Source organism: Biomphalaria glabrata, chromosome 5 (genome assembly GCF_947242115.1).
Source record: "Biomphalaria glabrata chromosome 5, xgBioGlab47.1, whole genome shotgun sequence".
Classification (NCBI taxonomy): Eukaryota; Metazoa; Mollusca; class Gastropoda; family Planorbidae; genus Biomphalaria; species Biomphalaria glabrata.
Window position 1 is genome coordinate 24,717,533 of NC_074715.1, and position 21,481 is coordinate 24,739,013.

General features: G+C 36.3%; 1 protein-coding gene across 1 annotated transcript; it reads left to right on the forward strand.

The window, feature by feature from the left end:
• The first annotated feature begins 274 nt into the window (after nt 1–274).
• On the forward strand, nt 275–20,393 carry LOC106072883 (proprotein convertase subtilisin/kexin type 5-like). The gene is made up of 7 exons (XM_056029209.1): nt 275–435; nt 3,223–3,370; nt 3,934–4,022; nt 6,025–6,150; nt 12,544–12,733; nt 18,071–18,159; nt 20,295–20,393. Exons 1-7 carry the CDS (start codon nt 345–347, stop codon nt 20,321–20,323), a joined length of 762 nt encoding a protein of 253 aa, XP_055885184.1. The 5' UTR covers nt 275–344; the 3' UTR covers nt 20,324–20,393.
• The last annotated feature ends 1,088 nt before the right edge of the window (nt 20,394–21,481 follow it).

Below are 21,481 nucleotides of genomic sequence, written 5' to 3' on the forward strand. Positions count from 1 at the left end.
TAGGCCCCGCGCAATCAGTTTCGCATAGGGCCCCGCAATCTGTAGGACCGGCCCTGTCTGAAGGAACATCCGAAACATGGAAAAGAAAAACAAGACAGGTCAAATATGAAATAACAAATGTTACAGTTATAGTCGAGTTATCCTTATCATGCTTTTAGGTCACTAGCTGTGGCAATTGTCTACACTCAGTGGAAGTATAGCTAGATATCGTCGATTTCATTCGCCCTTGTTCAATGATCTCTTTGACATGACCTTGACCCCTACAGATGTGTTTGATGCATGGCGTGTGTTGAAAAGATAAGATAATGTCTACATACTTCCAGACAGCGTAATCAGGCCACAAGATGGACATGTCCAGGTGTCACTCACTCGCCATATTGTTATTAGCTCACATCTTTGCATTGACAAATACATTTCTCATCTCTACACCGACAGGTGAATTTTAGTATTTTCTAGTAACATAATGGCCCAGGCCTTTTTCTTTAGTATATTATAGACTCAAACTGGCCCAGGCTTTTTTAAAATAGTATTTTACAGCTTCAAACTGGCCCAGGCCCTTTTAAGCATTGGAACAAACAGGTGAATGTTATTATCTTTTAGTCATTAAATGGCCGGATCTATCCAATGTTTGAACAAATTGGCAAATGTTATTTTCTTACAGCCTTAAAATGTCTTAACGTCTAATTGATGTTTGGACAAATAGCTTTAGAGACCCATAGCTTCATGGAAATCCACCATTTCAGTGACATACATTTTACGATGTACAATGAACAAGAACTAGATTTAGATGTAGTTAATTATCTAATGTTTTACAGTTCTATGGTGGAAACACTGACTTTGTAAACGAAACGTTTACTAAACATAAACTAATCATAATTTATTACCTTCACAATTTTATTTCATTTTTGGTGATATTGTAAACCAATCTTTTTTTTTTACATTACACAAAAGACGAAATCAATAGTGTGTCCTAGAAATATACAAACATTCAGTAATATGTCCTAGAAATATAAAAAAAAACAACAATCAATAATGTGTCCTAAAACATAACAAGAAAATCCTTTTAAAAATACATTTTAAAAAAAAGACAATATCTCCATAATACAAGTTAAAATGCAATAAAATATATTTAAAAAAATAATTTTGGTTGAAAACGTTCAAACGGGCTATCGGTACCGTCAGCTGCTTGAACGAACAATGTTGCCCATTAGGCCAGGGGGCAATGCAAACTTGTGCTGTTAATCTTTGGTACTTTCATTATAGATCTAGACTTCTGATTTAGAACACTTAAGATCTAGCCCAGTCGTAGGACGTAATCATCTTCTTTTTTGAACTAACGTCTGTATTATATAAGATAGTTAAGAAGATAGATGTACTTTTAATCTAGAATCAAGATGACATCTATATTAGATTGTCGAAAAAAATATAAGCACAGTTTAGATAATCTTTCAATAAACTTTAAGCAACTCTAAATTTAATAACCAACTCATTTATCGGTACACTACGTCTGCTTACGCCATGTTTATTGTAATTGAATAATTCCAATGATTGGCCTTGAAATATACATTTAGAAGAAGATATTCCTGAACATTACTTTATTATACTCTTGAATCAATAATGCCGTACATTCAGAAATACCCGAACGCGATAGTCCTTTCAAAACCGATGTCGGCTCTAGAGTCTAGATCTAAGTCTTGTTTTTAAGCCAAATTTACATTTATTTTTTACTTTGAAAACTAGAGTTTTCCCCCCATGTGGCCAACGAGCTAGTTATTCTTTTCTCAGCGATAGACATTAACTGTTAAATTTCTAGGAAAATCGTTAGAGCCATTTTTGAGATCAGCGTTCCAGGTTTCTTGTTCCATGAAGTTCTGATTTGAATAGATGTATTGTAAAAACATTCAGTAATGTGTCCTGGGAACATACAAACACAACCATTTAGGAACAATTAATTTCTCATTTCTCTCATCATTCAATGTGAGCTACTCAATTGAACTGATACATTTTAAATTGATTGTTTTTACTTTTTGAAGAGAATTATTGGATCTAGATTGCCATATAAAAAATTAATCAACGTATCAGATTGATTGTCCTGAAATGAAAATTCCTAAAGTTATTGTGTCTAAGGCTATTGTCTATTCATAGAAAATGACTAAACGAAATTGCACACGTAATTGTAGGTCTAACTTGACAAATTTAACTGCTGACCATGACCATTGTCTCTCTCTGTCTTTCTTTACATAGATTACTAAGAAGACAAGGTAAACAATGTGTCCCTATTCCAACACTTAGTGTAGACTACACCGTTTTGATGACTGGATACACACACACCATATCTTAGTGTTAGATCCAAATGTTCCCACAAGAGACTGACACCTACCTAAACCTTTCTTTAAAAAAAAAAAAACGACACTGCTTATTCTAGTTCTCTGAAGAGTGTAACATAAGTTTAACATCAAACCTGTAGGTTTGACTAAGTCTGTGCGTGCTAAGTACTGCGGATATCCTAAAGTTGGACATAATCTCAAAGGAAAATGAATGAATCCCAGCAGGAAATGTAACCTTATTGAGAGTCTCACCAAACACGCAACGGAGATAATGGGTTAGCACTACCATTAGGCCTACATAGCACCGCTGAGAACGCAGCTGGTCTACTGGTGGATTTTACTGAAATTAATCCCGAAATGTTTTTATTTTTTTTTGTTTCACTTTAAATTTATTGAAACAGTCACTTCTTCCAGGTTTTCTAGTGTCAAATTGAGCGATATTTTTTGTTTCTTAGTCGAAACAAAACGCAAACCAAAGAGACATGCCAAGCTGATCTTTTCATTAGTTTTATATAAATATTACATAGATAAAACACAGTTTAAACAAAAAAAGTTACTTTCATCATCATTCATGGTAAAAGTATGACTGCCATTTTTAGATAGTTGAACACTCAAGGATTTCAGATTCGAGTCTTGCTGAAGAATTGTATTTGCTAATTAGAGTGATTTAAAGTTTCTCGTGGGTGTTAAGATTTAAGATGTTTTTTTGTTAAGATTTAAAAGGGAGAAGTGAGCATAGTTTCTGTAGTACTGGTCAAAGAAATAGTGACTTTTAGTAATACTCTAATATCAGTTGCACTATGGGTTACTACAAGAATTGACTTGGCATCTTCTGCTCTATAACCCTAAAGGTCTGGGAAAGAATGTGACTTGGTATTATTTGCTTGTATTGCAGGAGATTGTCCCAATCCAGCCACCAATTGCTTAGATGAAACTTTCAATAAAGTATTTGACAATCTTGGTTGTCTGGGTTGCCAAACAGGATGCAAAGCTGGGTATATTATGACTGCCAACTGGAAGTATTACACCACAAATAAAAACATGTAAGTCTGAATTTTTTTTTTTTTCACAATTTTTAAAATAGTTTCCCTTCGATCAACTATTTTTTTCTGTTTCTGTTAGAACAGAATTTGGGAGATAGGTAGTAGTGAGATAGGTAGCCAATAGTGACTATCAATAATCAGTATAGTTCTGAACAAAAAATTAAAAAATATATTGAACAAAATATTAAAGTTACCGTCCAAGCTGTACTTCTCGACATTGGCAACATTTTGGTTTCAGTTGCCCAAATCATTTGTACAACGGAACAGGTTGACATGTAAATCTTATTATCATCATTGAAAGGAAAAAATATCCATTGAAAATTTGTTTCATAAACAAGTCTATGACATGGTTGTCTTTCTATTTTGGTATGCCTATTGGACTTCATTAATTTGTGGGCATTTTCAGTCCCTTTTAATGTGACCAGCTCAGTGACCAGCTCAGTGACCAATGTTCTTTACTGATAAATCTGTGAGCATGGAACGAATCTCTTCAAATCCTCATTACCACTAGCAATGCCAACACTTTAGATCATGTCGTTAACCTGTTTTCTCTATTTGTTCAGAACAGAGCCACAATGGCTGTGCATACCAGGGACAACCTGCCCCTGGGGACATTTCCCGGACAAGCAAGGCACTCTGGATTCTTGTCCATGTAGGTTTCTGGTGTGAATGTGTGTGTATTTGATACTTTCTTGCTTTCGCCATTAACTTAAAAATTATTCTTGCAAAGCTCCTCTCTAAAACATTTGCAGAGATTTCTACTTTCTTAGATTCTCTGACACTGAATTTCTTCTTTCTTAGATTCTCTGACACTCTGCATTTCTTCTTTCTTAGATTCTCTGACACTCTGCATTGCATCTTTCTTAGATTCTCTGACATTCTGCATTTCTTCTTTCTAAGATTCTCTGACACTCTGCATTTCTTCTTTCTTAGATTCTCTGACACTCTGCATTTCTTCTTTCTTAGATTCTCTGACACTCTGCATTTCTTCTTTCTTAGATTCTCTGACACTCTGCATTTCTTCTTTCTTAGATTCTCTGACACTCTGCATTGCATCTTTCTTAGATTCTCTGACACTCTGCATTGCATCTTTCTAAGATTCTCTGACACTCTGCATTTCTTCTTTCTTAGATTCTCTGACACTCTGCATTGCATCTTTCTAAGATTCTCTGACACTCTGCATTTCTTCTTTCTTAGATTCTCTGACACTCTGCATTTCTTCTTTCTTAGATTCTCTGACACTCTGCATTGCATCTTTCTTAGATTCTCTGACATTCTGCATTTCTTCTTTCTAAGATTCTCTGACACTCTGCATTTCTTCTTTCTAAGATTCTCTGACACTCTGCATTTCTTCTTTCTTAGATTCTCTGACACTGAATTTCTTCTTACTTAGATTCTCTGACACTCTGCATTTCTTCTTTCTTAGATTCTCTGACACTCTGCATTTCTTCTTTCTTAGATTCTCTGACACTCTGCATTTCTTCTTTCTTAGATTCTCTGACACTGAATTTCTTCTTACTTAGATTCTCTGACACTCTGCATTTCTTCTTTCTTAGATTCTCTGACACTCTGCATTTCTTCTTTCTTAGATTCTCTGACACTGAATTTCTTCTTACTTAGATTCTCTGACACTCTGCATTTCTTCTTTCTTAGATTCTCTGACACTCTGCATTTCTTCTTTCTTAGATTCTCTGACACTGAATTTCTTCTTACTTAGATTCTCTGATACTCTGCATTTCTTCTTTCTTAGATTCTCTGACACTCTGCATTTCTTCTTTCTTAGATTCTCTGACACTGAATTTCTTCTTTCTTAGATTCTCTGACACTCTGCATTTCTTCTTACTTAGATTCTCTGACACTGAATTTCTTCTTACTTAGATTCTCTGACACTCTGCATTGCATCTTTCTAAGATTCTCTGACACTCTGCATTTCTTCTTTCTAAGATTCTCTGACACTCTGCATTTCTTCTTTCTAAGATTCTCTGACACTCTGCATTTCTTCTTTCTAAGATTCTCTGACACTCTGCATTTCTTCTTTCTAAGATTCTCTGACACTCTGCATTTCTTCTTTCTAAGATTCTCTGACACTCTGCATTTCTTCTTTCTAAGATTCTCTGACACTCTGCATTTCTTCTTTCTAAGATTTTCTGACACTCTGCATTTCTTCTTTCTAAGATTCTCTGACACTCTGCATTTCTTCTTTCTAAGATTCTCTGACACTCTGCATTTCTTCTTTCTAAGATTCTCTGACACTCTGCATTTCTTCTTTCTAAGATTCTCTGACACTCTGCATTGCATCTTTTATATTTTGATTCTCTCACTCGCCATGTCTCCTTCCTTTTTGTCCCTTTCATGCTTCTCTTACATCTTATCCGTTACATATTTTCATAGCATTGTCCTTTTATTTGTATTCCAATGCAGGTTTAATTTCAATTGGTTTTTGAATGCTATGGTTTTCTATAGTGTTGTCATAAACTGCTATAGATAACACGTTTGACTAGTTTTTAGTTTTTATATTCTTTCTATAATTTTAGTTTATTTTTCTTCCAATAACTTAATCGCTTAAACATTTTTTAGGTCAGCAAATTTCTTGTAGGATAAGATATTTGTCTTTTAAACCTTTTTGTTCTAATGTCCAACTGGATCCTAACTAGATTGTGGAGACGGCTGCCTCAATTGTCACAGCTTCTACAAGTGTGAACAATGTCTACTGGGATTTCGTCTGATGAGATCTAATTCCACTGACGGAACTGAGATCTCGCACTGCGCATCTACGGGAAGTAAGTAGACTTCTGTACATCTGTGAAAAGTGGGGGGTGGGGAAGGTACGAATTGGAAAAAGGAGAGCAACGGGGAGACAGAAAAAGTTTAGGAAGGAAAGAAAGAGTTGCCCTCCAACAGTTAGGAAGGAGAGAAAGAGTTGCCCTCCAACAGTTAGGAAGGAGAGAAAGAGAGGGTTGCCCTCCGACAGTTAGGAATGAGAGAAAGAGAGAGATGCCCTCCAACAGTTAGGAATGAGAGAAAGAGAGAGTTGCCCTCCAACAGTTATAAATGAGAGAAAGAGAGAGTTGCTCTCCAACAGTTAGGAATGAGAGAAAGAGAGGGTTGCCCTCCAACAGTTAGGAAGGAGAAAGAGAGTTGCCCTCCAACAGTTAGGAATGAGAGAAAGAGAGAGTTGCCCTCCAACAGTTATAAATGAGCGAAAGAGAGAGTTGCTCTCCAACAGTTAGGAATGAGAGAAAGAGAGGGTTGCCCTCCAACAGTTAGGAAGGAGAAAGAGAGTTGCCTTCCAAGAGTTAGGAATGGGAGAAAGAGAGAGTTGCCCTCCATCAGTTAGGAATGAGAGAAAGAGAGAGATGCCCTCCAACATTTAGGAATGAGAGAAAGAGAGAGTTGCCCTCCAACAGTTAGGAATGAGAGAAAGAGAGAGTTGCCCTCCAACAGTTAGGAATGAGAGAAAGAGAGAGTTGCCCTCCAACAGTTAGGAATGAGAGAAAGAGAGAGTTGCCCTCCAACAGTTAGGAAGGAGAGAAAGAGAGAGTTGCCCTCCAACAGTTAGGAATGAGAGAAAGAGAGAGTTGCTCTCCAACAGTTAGGAAGGAGAGAGAGAGTTGCCTTCCAAGAGTTAGGAATGGGAGAAAGAGAGAGTTGCCCTCCATCAGTTAGGAATGAGAGAAAGAGAGAGATGCCCTCCAACATTTAGGAATGAGAGAAAGAGAGAGTTGCCCTCCAACAGTTAGGAATGAGAGAAAGAGAGAGTTGCCCTCCAACAGTTAGGAATGAGAGAAAGAGAGAGTTGCCCTCCAAGAGTTAGGAATGAGAGAAAGAGAGAGTTGCCCTCCAACAGTTAGGAAGGAGAGAAAGAGAGAGTTGCCCTCCAAGAGTTAGGAATGAGAGAAAGAGAGAGTTGCCCTCCAACAGTTAGGAATGAGAGAAAGAGAGGATTGCCCTCCAACAGACGTAGAAGGAATATGATTCACCTCGAAGAGCATTTTTTTTCATGTGACTGTAAAGACCTATTCTAGAGAGACATTACGTCGATTTAGTTACATAGGACTGAGCCATAACTTAGAAATAGAAAAAACACAAGATGATCATTAATCCATCAGAGAATGATAATCATTCAACACATAATACTTGTAACAAGAACTACTGGAAACAATGATCAATAAGGAACAAGAAAAATATAAAAAATACTTAAAAAAACAATTTTATATTCAGCATAGTTGTATCAATTAGTTTGGATCGGTCGTGTAATTATATGTGTAATGGTTCTAGACTAACAAAAATAAAACTGTGCGATTAGAAATATTTTGACCAATTGTTTTTGTTTAGCGCAATTCCATGCCTTTAGCTTTCTCACTACGCTATGATCCTATCACGTGTCTGCACCAGTCGGTAGGGGGGTGGGGTGAAAGAAGGGGGTACCTAGGTGAATGTTATCGTAATCGTTTTTTAGCAGCCCCCGAAAGGGGAAAAGACGCTATTAGTTTTGTGCGAGATGTCTGTCCGTCTGTCCGTCCGTCCCGTTTAGATCTCGTAAACTAGAAAAGATATTGAAAATCCGACATCACAATATTTTAGACCATTCAAAGTTATGATGCAACGGCTACTTTTTTTTTCTGAAAGCGAAAAATCTAATTTTTAAAATCAGTTATGCAAGCAGTTTTTTAAGGAGAAAAAGCTAATTAGTATACATTATAAGTTAGACCTAATTTAAAAAGAATAGTAATCTTGTAAACTTCATTTTCCTGAACATTTTTTTAATTGCAAATTTTTTTTTCTTTTTTTTTGAGGATTCGATTAAGAGATTGAGCCTTTTAAAAACAATTAGATCAATTATAAGACATCAGTTAGGCCAGGGGAGGCGCGGGGGTCCCGGGTTCGAATCCTGGTGAAGACTGGGATTTTTAACTTTGGAATCTTTGGGCGCCTCTGAGTCCACTCAGCTCTAATGGGTACCTGGCATTAGTTGGGGAAAAGTAAAGGCGATTGGTCGTTGTGCTGGCTAGACACCTTCGTTAACCGTAGGCCACAAAAACAGATGAACTTTACATCATCTGCCCTATAGACCACAAGGTCTAAAAGAGGAACTAGTTAGGCCAGGTTCACATCTAACTTTACATTCACTTTCACCTATCCTTTGATCTGCGGGACCGTTGGGTCACTACACAAGATCTGTTAACCTTCTTTATTCTTATCTCTCATTTGTCTTTGATATAATTTCATTTTGATGTTCTTTCTGAAAATATAGAAGCCTACCTGGGTGGACCACTTCGGGGGCCGATTTTGAGTTTGTGTTACCACACAAACTGTCTTTTGTAACCTTGTTTTAAATGCATTTCTAAAAAAAAAAAAAATGAACGACCTGAATTTTAACTCAAACCTCCTGATGTGTGGACACAGCTGACCATTGTGCCAGGGAAGTGCTTATGAAAATGTTTTGTAGTTCTCTCTCTTGTTAGTTTCAAACTTTAATGCACTCTCTCTACAGAGTATAAAGGGAACTAATTCAACATATTCAAAGCATTTTTATATTTTTCTTGTTCCATATTCTTATCTTATATATTATAGACGTTACTTCAAAAAAATAAGATAATTAAGTCATAGTAATATTGACCATAATTTAATGTACACAATGAATTTAAATCATACGTTACTTATTGACTGTCATGAATTCAAAAATATTGAACCATTGTATAAGAACTTTGAATGTATAAACATTATATTAGCATCATATTGAATACAACATAGCTGCACCCAAATTGTTAAATACTTATTAAGACATTTAGTCCGGATAGAATGCGTCTGCTTCTGTTGGGATCTCTTAACTTGATCACCTCAGTCAAGTACAATTTCCTTCCTTTGTTCGAGATACCAAACAAAGTAATGAATTACCAAGAGTTAATAAAGCTAATTGACTATTTTCCTTATTGATTGTTGTTTTTGAAGTAAAATAAATAATTGTGCACAATTTAAGCTTGATCCGAGATTGGGTGTAGGAGAAATAACAAGTACACACTTTTGACCAGACAGACAGACAGACAGACAGACAGAGTTGATTTAACGCTTTGTAAACAATTAATGTACATGACAGTATTACAATGATATTATCTGATATTCTCTACGTACATCTTGAATAAAAAAAAAAAAAGGAATGCAGAATTTTGAAGAGAAAAGATGCTCGCAAGCAAGATTTGACTAAACTTATGAACACAACTGGGACAGACGTATTTATCTGCTGCTATCTACGTCTGTCCTTTCAAAAGATCAGGTGGTGCTGTAGAAAGATCAATACTCGATCTTTACGCTTATGTTCAATATTATAAATATCCAAATAGAATTCATTAAAATGGCTAAGAGTAACTTTTAATTAATAAATAAATAATGATTAAAAACAAAAAGCTAAACAAGAAAAAGTCCATTATATTTTTTAAAAAGACGGTCCATAATATTTTGTTGTTCACACTTCATGCATCAGTTTTGTGAAATGTTTCTTTGTCCTAGATATGACTGATTGCATTGTAGAGATCAAGCAGTCAATAGCCTCGAGCATAAATCACCAGAGAGTGCACAACTCAAGCGCACACAATAGCGCCCCATGGTGGAACAAATTGCAATACACTTGGAAATCATTGTTATTGGCATTTGACGTTCAATAGTTCAACAAAACCAAAACAGAGCCAACAGAATGCTATCTAGAAACACAAACCTACACACATACAAAAGACACTGTGTCAACTTGTTTTTGTGTTGAGAAAAGAATGTTTGTAAGAAGAAAAATGTCTATAAAAAAACGGTCATGATCATTCCTATAGAACATGGGGATTTAAGGGCGTGGGGGCCGAGGGGTAGCGCGCCACTGTCACTGATGTTCTTACTAACCAATGTTCTGTGTACTGTCACTGATGTTCTTACTAACCAATGTTCTGTGTACTGTCACAGATGTTCTTCCTAACCAATGTTCTGTGTACTGTCACTGATGTTCTTACTAACCAATGTTCTGTGTACTGTCACAGATGTTCTTCCTAACCAATGTTCTGTGTACTGTCACAGATGTTCTTCCTAACCAATGTTCTGTGTACTGTCACTGATGTTCTTACTAACCAATGTTCTGTGTACTGTCACTGATGTTCTTCCTAACCAATGTTCTGTGTACTGTCACTGATGTTCTTCCTAACCAATGTTCTGTGTACTGTCACAGATGTTCTTCCTAACCAATGTTCTGTGTACTGTCACAGATGTTCTTCCTAATCAATGTTCTGTGTACTGTCACTGATGTTCTTCCTAACCAATGTTCTGTGTACTGTCACAGATGTTCTTACTAACCAATGTTCTGTGTACTGTCACAGATGTTCTTACTAACCAATGTTCTGTGTACTGTCACTGATGTTCTTCCTAACCAATGTTCTGTGTACTGTCACTGATGTTCTTACTAACCAATGTTCTGTGTACTGTCACTGATGTTCTTCCTAACCAATGGTCTGTGTACTGTCACTGATGTTCTTCCTAACCAATGTTCTGTGTACTGTCACAGATGTTCTTCCTAACCAATGTTCTGTGTACTGTCACAGATGTTCTATCTAACCAATGTTCTGTGTACTGTCACTGATGCTCTTACTAACCAATGTTCTGTGTACTGTCACTGATGTTCTTCCTAACCAATGTTCTGTGTACTGTCACTGATGCTCTTACTAACCAATGTTCTGTGTACTGTCACTGATGTTCTTCCTAACCAATGGTCTGTGTACTGTCACTGATGTTCTTCCTAACCAATGTTCTGTGTACTGTCACAGATGTTCTTCCTAACCAATGTTCTGTGTACTGTCACATGTGTTATTCCTAACCAATGTTCTGTGTACTGTCACGGATGTTCTTCCTAACCAATGTTCTGTGTACTGTCACTGATGTTCTTCCTAACCAATGTTCTGTGTACTGTCACTGATGCTCTTACTAACCAATGTTCTGTGTACTGTCACAGATGTTCTTCCTAACCAATGTTCTGTGTACTGTCACTGATGCTCTTACTAACCAATGTTCCGTGTACTGTCACTGATGTTCTTCCTAACCAATGTTCTGTGTACTGTCACAGATGTTCTTCCTAACCAATGTTCTGTGTACTGTCACAGATGTTCTTACTAACCAATGTTCTGTGTACTGTCACAGATGTTCTTCCTAACCAATGTTCTGTGTACTGTCACAGATGTTCTATCTAACCAATGTTCTGTGTACTGTCACTGATGCTCTTACTAACCAATGTTCTGTGTACTGTCACAGATGTTCTTCCTAACCAATGTTCTGTGTACTGTCACTGATGCTCTTACTAACCAATGTTCTGTGTACTGTCACTGATGTTCTTCCTAACCAATGTTCTGTGTACTGTCACAGATGTTCTTCCTAACCAATGTTCTGTGTACTGTCACTGATGCTCTTACTAACCAATGTTGTATGTTCTGTTACTGATGTTCTTCCTAACCAATGGTCTGTGTACTGTCACTGATGCTCTTACTAATCAATGTTGTATGTTCTGTCACTGATGTTCTTCCTAACCAATGGTCTGTGTACTGTCACTGATGCTCTTACTAATCAATGTTGTATGTTCTGTCACTGATGTTCTTCCTAACCAATGGTCTGTGTACTGTCACTGATGCTCTTACTAATCAATGTTGTATGTTCTGTTACTGATGTTCTATCTAATCAATGTTGTATGTTCTGTTACTGATGTTCTATCTAATCAATGTTGTATGTTCTGTTACTGATGTTCTATCTAATCAATGTTGTATGTTCTGTTACTGATGTTCTATCTAATCAATGTTGTATGTTCTGTTACTGATGTTCTATCTAATCAATGTTGTATGTTCTGTTACTGATGTTCTATCTAATCAATGTTGTATGTACTGTTACTGATGTTCTTCCTAACCAATGTTCTGTCACTGATGTTCTTCCTAACCAATGTTCTGTCACTGATGTTCTTCCTAACCAATGTTCTGTCACTGATGTTCTTCCTAACCAATGTTCTGTCACTGATGTTCTTCCTAACCAATGTTCTGTCACTGATGTTCTTCCTAACCAATGTTCTGTCACTGATGTTCTTCCTAACCAATGTTCTGTCACTGATGTTCTTCCTAACCAATGTTCTGTCACTGATGTTCTATCTAACCAATGTTTTCCAGTTGCATGTCCAGTCCCTCCTGACCACTGTCAACACAGCGTGTATGTAGTGGCGGTCACTGGGTGTCAAGGGTGTATCATTTGTGACACTGGTTATGTGTCAGTGGCAAACCAAAAGTACAGGCGAGCTTCCTCGGATAGAACAGCCGACTACGTGTACAATGGTATCTCAATATCAGGAACTATAGAATTGTAAGTTTTGTAGTTTAACTAACATTTTAAATACCAGGAACTATAGAATTGTACGTTTTGTAGTCTAACTAACATTTTAAATATCAGGAACTATAGAATTGTACGTTTTGTAGTTTAACTAACATTTTAAATATCAGGAACTATAGAATTGTACGTTTTGTAGTTTAACTAACATTTTAAATATCAGGAACTATAGAATTGTACGTTTTGTAGTTTAACTAACATTTTAAATACCAGGAACTATAGAATTGTACGTTTTGTAGTCTAACTAACATTTTAAATATCAGGAACTATAGAATTGTAAGTTTTGTAGTTTAACTAACATTTTAAATACCAGGAACTATAGAATTGTACGTTTTGTAGTTTAACTAACATTTTAAATATCAGGAACTATAGAATTGTACGTTTTGTAGTTTAACTAACATTTTAAATATCAGGAACTATAGAATTGTACGTTTTGTAGTTTAACTAACATTTTAAATATCAGGAACTATAGAATTGTACGTTTTGTAGCTTTTAAATAAGTCCTAACATACTTTCAATGCTACTTACACTACATAAAACATGAGGAGGAAACTCTTTCCAAGTTTATGAAGTAAAAACTGAAGTAGTGGGTCTTGTCTTTATACTTGTCTACTCTAATAGAGTTTTTCATTCAACAGAAATGACCTTATTTAGAAAATTATTTCTTGACCTAATTATTATTTTTTTTTGGGGGTTAGCAAAGTGTCTTACTGAAAGATAATATACAAGATTATTAAATCTTATCATTTTGCCAATACAGAAGTTGTTTTCCTGACTCCATTTGTCATAACTCCATGTGACATAACTTATCAAAAACATTTTTTTGTATTAATTAGGCCTTACAGACTAAGCTCTAAGATCAGTCCATTCAAGTCCTCGATCCACTCGAGATCTTAGTCCCCTGAAACCTCGGTCCTCTCGAGACTTTAGTCCATTCAATACTTCAGTCTAGTCGAGACCTCGGTGTACTCGAGACTTTAGTCCATTCAATACTTCAGTCTAGTCGAGACCTCGGTGTACTCGAGACTTTAGTCCATTCAATACTTCAGTCTAGTCGAGACCTCGGTCTACTCGAGACTTTAGTCCATTCAATACTTCAGTCTAGTCGAGACCTCGGTCTACTCGAGACTTTAGTCCATTCAATACTTCAGTCTAATCGAGACCTCGGTCTACTCGAGACTTTAGTCCATTCAATACTTCAGTCTAGTCGAGACCTCGGTCTACTCGAGACTTTAGTCCATTCAATACTTCAGTCTAGTCGAGACCTCGGTCTACTCGAGACTTTAGTCCATTCAATACTTCAGTCTAGTCGAGACCTCGGTCTACTCGAGACTTTAGTCCATTCAATACTTCAGTCTAGTCGAGACCTCGGTGTACTCGAGACTTTAGTCCATTCAATACTTCAGTCTAGTCGAGACCTCGGTGTACTCGAGACTTTAGTCCATTCAATACTTCAGTCTAGTCGAGACCTCGGTCTACTCGAGACTTTAGTCCATTCAATACTTCAGTCTAGTCGAGACCTCGGTCTACTCGAGACTTTAGTCCATTCAATACTTCAGTCTAATCGAGACCTCGGTCTACTCGAGACTTTAGTCCATTCAATACTTCAGTCTAGTCGAGACCTCGGTCTACTCGAGACTTTAGTCCATTCAATACTTCAGTCTAGTCGAGACCTCGGTCTACTCGAGACTTTAGTCCATTCAATACTTCAGTCTAGTCGAGACCTCGGTCTACTCGAGACTTTAGTCCATTCAATACTTCAGTCTAGTCGAGACCTCGGTCTACTCGAGACTTTAGTCCATTCAATACTTCAGTCTAGTCGAGACCTCGGTCTACTCGAGACTTTAGTCCATTCAATACTTCAGTCTAATCGAGACCTCAGTCCACTCCAAACTTTAGCGAAGGAAACAATACGATTTTTTTTTTTTTTTTTTGCCAATGACTTAACCAATGACTTAACCAATGAATTTTGCTCTCTGACTTTCTCTCTTTAACTTTGAGGTTTATTTGAAGGTTTACATCTCTGTTGTAGTTCACGTCTGCCAAGAAATGCGTGCAATTATTTCCTTAACCCATTTAACTTATCTGTTGCTATGGAAACGCTTGGACAGCAGCGAAGTGAAAATATGAAATAACAGCTTACAGGTCACAGCCTTGACGGCGTTGACGCCACCACTATTTCGAATAGTTTGGCCCCTTCAATTTCTACTTTGATTTATTACAAAATATTTTTTTTTACCCACCTTTTATAGATAATATTGTCTCACGATAATTCAAAGCATGCACCTCTCTTAAACAAATCAAACATCCGTAATCTATGTGCTCTTCTACGAAGTGAAAATGTTCTTTTTTAATTCAAATCCTTCTTCTTTAGTATTAGATCAAAATACTTGTCCACTCCAGTCATCTATCTGTTGGTGATAAACATACATCTATTTTTTTGTTAACATCCTACGTATATCTCAAGAATGCTTAAAATTCTCAGAAATTCTCACATTCCAAATCGTTTCGCGCATGCGCATGAGAGAGAAGATTTGCATCATCATACCCAATCCATTAAATATCGTCTGCTTTAACTGACGTCTGTTATCAAAGGAAGATAATTCCGTTTTGAGAATGCAGCAAATATTTTGCAGGAAAAGAGTTATCGTACTTCGCATGAGTGGTAAAGGTGAGGTAGTGTTGGTGAAACAAAGATTTGATCGCAGGCATTAAAGATGTCCTACACGTCTTATCAGGTTGTTTCTTACCCACCTTAAGGATTGTTCCCACAATGGTTTTCTTTCCTTTTCTACATTTTCTATTTGCACAACAGAAAGACCTGAGATTTATAAATAGCAGCCAAGTCTTAAACAAAACTATTACTGTTGTTCAAGATTTATCAAAACTAAAACCTTAAAGAAAACAAAAATCTGAAGTGAAATGGAACGAAACAAAACAAAGTGTCGAGACCCAATGTTAAACATCTCACTTTCAACATTGAACAATACCTCAAGTCATTACTTCATGAACACGGATCTCGAAAACGGCTCTAACAATTTTCCTAGAAATTTGACATTTGATGAATATCGTTGGTAAAAAAATTGTTAGCTGGCTACACTGGGAAAACTCTAGTTTGACCTTTTTTTATTTTTCAATGTATAAAAGAAATTAATTTAAATTTGGCTAGGGAACTAGCAAATATTTCTCTTGAACAGACTATACCTCTTACCACGTGTAGGCATTAGTCATTTAAGCGTTTAATAAATTAATATTCAGGAGCATTTTGTGCACTGTCCTCTAAGTCTAGATCTAAAGACCTATCATTGGACTATTCTTAAGTCTAGTAGAGCTAAAGACCTATCATTGGACTATTCTTAAGTCTAGTAGAGCTAAAGACCTATCATTGGACTATTCTTAAGTCTAGTAGAGCTAAAGACCTATCATTGGACTATTCTAAAGTCTAGTAGAACTAAAGACCTATCATTGGACTATTCTAAAGTCTAGTAGATCTAAAGACCTATCATTGGACTATTCTAAAGTCTAGTAGCGCTAAAGACCTATCATTGGACTATTCTAAAGTCTAGTAGATCTAAAGACCTATCATTGGACTATTCTAAAGTCTAGTAGATCTAAAGACCTATCATTGGACTATTCTAAAGTCTAGTAGATCTAAAGACCTATCATTGGACTATTCTAAAGTCTAGTAGATCTAAAGACCTATTATTGGACTATTCTAAAGTCTAGTAGATCTAAAGACCTATCATTGGACTATTCTAAAGTCTAGTAGATCTAAAGACCTATTATTGGACTATTCTAAAGTCTAGTAGATCTAAAGACCTATCATTGGACTATTCTAAAGTCTAGTAGATTTAGACATTCGTTTAACAAAGATTTTGTTCTAGAGGGCTGGAAGGAAGGGGGCGGGGTAAACAATGCTCTCTATGTTGTATAAAGGCGGTGTTATCTTTTTTTTAGCGGCCCTTGTCTGTCAGTCTGTCCGTCCGCCCCGTTTAGATCTCGTAATCTGGAAAAGATATTTAAAATCCGACATCATGATATTTTAGACCATTGAAAGTTCTGTGCAACGGATCTATTTAAAAATCTATTTAGTATGCCTATAAGTGGACTATAATTTAAAACACCAATTAATAAGTAGTTTTTCATATTATCGCCTGAACTGCCACATTGCCACTAGCCAAAGGTAATTTTTTTTTTCTTGAGGCTTTGAATAAGAGATTGACCCTTTACAAAACAATTAGATAAATAAGATATTCATTATATGACATCAGTTAGGCCAGGTTCGCATCCAACTTCACTTTCATCTATCCCTTGGTCTTTTTGACCATTGGGTCACCACACAAGATTTGTCCACCTTCTTTCTCCATTCTTCTCTGTCATTTGCCTTTAATAGAATTTTAATCTGATATTCTTTCTGCGAATATTGAAACCTGCATTTTTACCTGCCTTGGTGGACCACTTCAATGGCCGATTTTGAGTTTGTGTTTCCACACAAACTGTCTTTGTAATCATGTTTAAAGTATTTTCTTTTTGTTTTGTTTTTCTTGTAAAATATTCTCGACAATCTGGCACTGCACATATTCTTTAAATGGAGCTTGAGTTAATAAAAGCCAAATTCCTATCCAGTATTATTCAGAACGTGGGTATTTAATAAGTTTCTGAAGAAATTGAAGTTTGTATGAAAATATAAAAAATAAATGCACAGGAAACTAAAGTTGACATGGGAGACCATATTGTTTAAAAGAGGTCAACTTGAGTCGACTTGACACAACTTTTGTGCTAATATGTTTATATTGCGTCATTGTTTATTGTGAATGTTTTGTGAGAAAGTAATTAACAGGAAGTGAGGCAATAAAAAAAAGATAGTCTTCAATATCTACTTGTATAAACATAAAGTCTCAGTTGTTATTATTAATTAATGTCTACAGTAATTTATTTATCTGTGACAACAGAACAACTTTTTTGAAAAAACGTCTGTATTATATAAAGATAAGATATAACTTTTTATAAGTGAAAGCTATAAGTGTAGAGAATTTCTTTTTGTAATTACATATGTGACTAAAGAGGCCAATCATATCCACGGTCAGTGGTTAGGCCTTTGTACTTACAGACGTGGCAGTCAGCCTTTCTGTTCACCGTCTGCAAGCCCCTTGCTTCCCCTCCTGGTGAGCCTAACATTCTCCCCCCCCCCCCCCCCGAAATGTTAGTGTCCACCTTGAGGTGCCTCATGTACATGTGTCGAGCAGACGATCTGCTGCTCTCCAGGCCTCGAAAGGATGACCTATATAGGATCTATTTACATATCTTTCCCAGAAATGAACCAAGATATACTTGTGTCCAAGGGACAACTTGTCCGAGTGGCTACCACTTTGTACATAGAGGAGAACTAGTCACGTGTGAAGGTAAATACAATTTCATGTACAATTAAAAGGTTATTAACCTTCGCTAAACCTTTACCACAATATGCTTGCTATATTCGGGACTCCTCGAGAGAACCTACACAAACTAAAACAGACGCAAAAAAAGAGCCTTGCGATTTATAAAAAAAATAAATACTCATATCGATTAGAGTAACAACATGAATAAAACAGTAAACTTTAGAGGCACTTCTGACTAAAAATGTCAAGTAGCAATAATGCATACAAGACAAAGCATTAACTTACTAAAAACAATACAGAAACAAAACCTTCTAAAGAACAACATAAAGATAAAGGCACATTTCTAAATACATTTCCGAGCTCTGGAATGTCATCTCTTGGTTCGAAACATCCCGCCGACATTTGCCCTCTGCCAAACCTCCATCGATTTAGTCTGAAGATACTCGACACCTATAAAACACAACACATTCGTAAAAATGCTCTTCCCTAGTGCCACTGGAGAGTGTTGCTTGAATCAGCCAGGAAAACCAATGGCTTAGTAGAGTTTAAGTCTCTACTAAACCTGCACGACTACATTAACACATGGACAAATAGGCCGTATATGGACAATTAGGCCGTACATGGATAAATAGGCCGTACATGGATAAATAGGCCGTACATGGACAAATAGGATGTGCATGGATAAATAGGATGTACATGGACAAATAGGATGTGCATGGATAAATAGGACGTACATGGATAAATAGGATGTACATGGACAAATAGGACGTACATGGATAAATAGGACGTACATGGCAAATAGGACGTACATGGCAAATAGGACATACATTGACAAATAGGACGTACATGGACAAATAGGACGTACATGGACAAATAGGACGTACATGGACAAATAGGACGTACATGGATAAATAGGACGTACATGGATAAATAGGACGTACATGGATAAATAGGATGTACATGGATAAATAGGACGTACATGGATAAATAGGCCGTACATGGACAAATAGGATGTACATGGATAAATAGGACTACATGGACAAATAGGACGTACATGGACACATAGGACGTACATGGACAAATAGGATGTACATGGACAAATAGGACGTACATGGATAAATAGGACGTACATGGACAAATAGGACGTACATGGACAAATAGGACGTAATTATCTTCTCCTTTAAAGGAATGTCTCTAATTATAAGATAAATGTCAAAGCAATTGATCCAGTGAGAAGACCATATTGTTTAAAAGAGGTCAACTTGACACAACTGACGAGTAACATTTGTTGTAATTAAGTCAAGTTTCTAATGTCATCTTTTTGAACTGCAGCTGTAGGACCGAGACACTATAACGAATGGTCTTGGTAGGAGCGACTTATCAACCAATGATCTAACACATGTCATTTGTAAGCTTCCATGCACGGAAGTTCCATGCTGAGATTAATCTCTCATAGCACGGTCCTTTTATCTGGCAGTGTTCTATAAGGTACGCTTGTCTCCGTACAGGGGCAAGGCCCCCGCCTGCACCAGTTCTATCGTTTACAAGACCAGTCGTACCTTCCAATGGAGCACCTTGAACTTGTTGAAGATGTGTTCTACTGTCTCGTCTTCCATGTAGCAGTGTTAGCATACAATGGGGTGTGTTGTGGCCTGACATTGATGGAACAGTCTGGTTCGAGTCACTGCGAGCTTGCCCTCTGAATCGGTTCGAGTCACTATCACAATTCCCAAATTATTATCTTTGGAATGTACTTAGATACACACATGAGGATCTAGAAGATTTAAACTTGTTACCAATGTCTGTGTTTAGTGTCATCTAGTAGGTAATAGACTTACAATGTAGCCTTGTACCTAGAGCATGGAATGGGTTGCCTGAGCTAGCCAGGAAAACCAGTGACTTGGCAGAATTTAAGTCATTGGTTAATATGCATGACTAAATGCATGACGCGTAGGACGTAATCATCTTCTTTTTTGAAGTAACGTCTGTATTATATAAGATAAGATAAGATTGATCTAGAAAATGTACAAAACATTTCCCCAATCAATTCCATTTTAAAGCTTCATGCCATTGATGGATAGATTATTTGCAATATTTTTATTAAGTCAGAATATGTCATTTAACTATTGCTCTAGCAATGTCTAATTTTTTGTGTATAGTTTCAGTGAATGACGTAACAGTTGGCTGACGAAGACGTCATTAGTGAAGAAGACAGAGATAAGATTGGAATGAATAAAGATATTTCAGTGTACATTTGAGACATTGTCTTTCTGTTGTTGTTTTTTAAATGTAATCTTTTGTGTGATGGAGATTACCGTTTATGACGGATAACTATAAATCGCTAGTTTGTACTAAGTAATTTTGTCTGTCTGGTCAGTGGCTAGTATATTGGCTTGAGCCCTCGAGTCAGGTCGTTCAACCTTTTTTTTTTTATAAATGCATATAAAGAGCGATCACAGTAACATTTACACAGATACCCCCTTCTTTCTTCCCCACCCCTTTCCCAAACGGGTCCAGACAGTGATAGGTTCATAGTACATTTTGAAAGCTAAAAGCGTGAAATTGCATTAAACAAAAAGAACTGATGAAAATATTTGTTATCGCACAGATTTATTATTATTAGTCCATATCTATAATACAATATTTTTATTGACAGCGCTATATTAATTAAATTATTATTACATTTTCATTACATTTTTATTATTTAATTATCAGTAATTATTTCTCACACATGTGCAATCTAGCTTGAAATCTATTCTTTTCATTTTCTTGTACATTCCTCCCCATCTCTCTCTTTTGCTAGGGTCTCAATCTGAAAGATCCTGGACTTTTTACATTCCTGTTTTTTCTTTCTTTCTGACAATATATGTGCTTCTTTCATCATATCGCTGTCTGGTGTTCCTGGTCTCTCTCTGTTGCATTGTCATCCGAGCATTGTCTTTCCCTTCTTTCATTCTCTTCTATAAAGTAGTTAGAAGAAGTACAGTGGGTTGTTTTCAACACTAACCTATGTAACATATAATTTAATTTTTAGATCTAGATCTAGTAATTGAACATCAAAAATAAAAGTACTCTCGTCTCATAATTATTATTTTGCAATTTTTAGATACAAAATCTAGAAAGATCTAGGTAATCAATCTATTTAAATGTACATAAGGTGATTAAAATCAACAGACATGAATTATTTCGATCTAGGATTTTTTTAAACATTATCTCAGTGGAAACACAGGGAAATGGCTTTGTTTCATATATTTGCGTGATAATATAGTTCTGCGATTAATAGCCCATTCTAAAGAAAATCCGAGAAATGATTTTGCATTATTTCTAAACTTTAAAAACTAAAGAT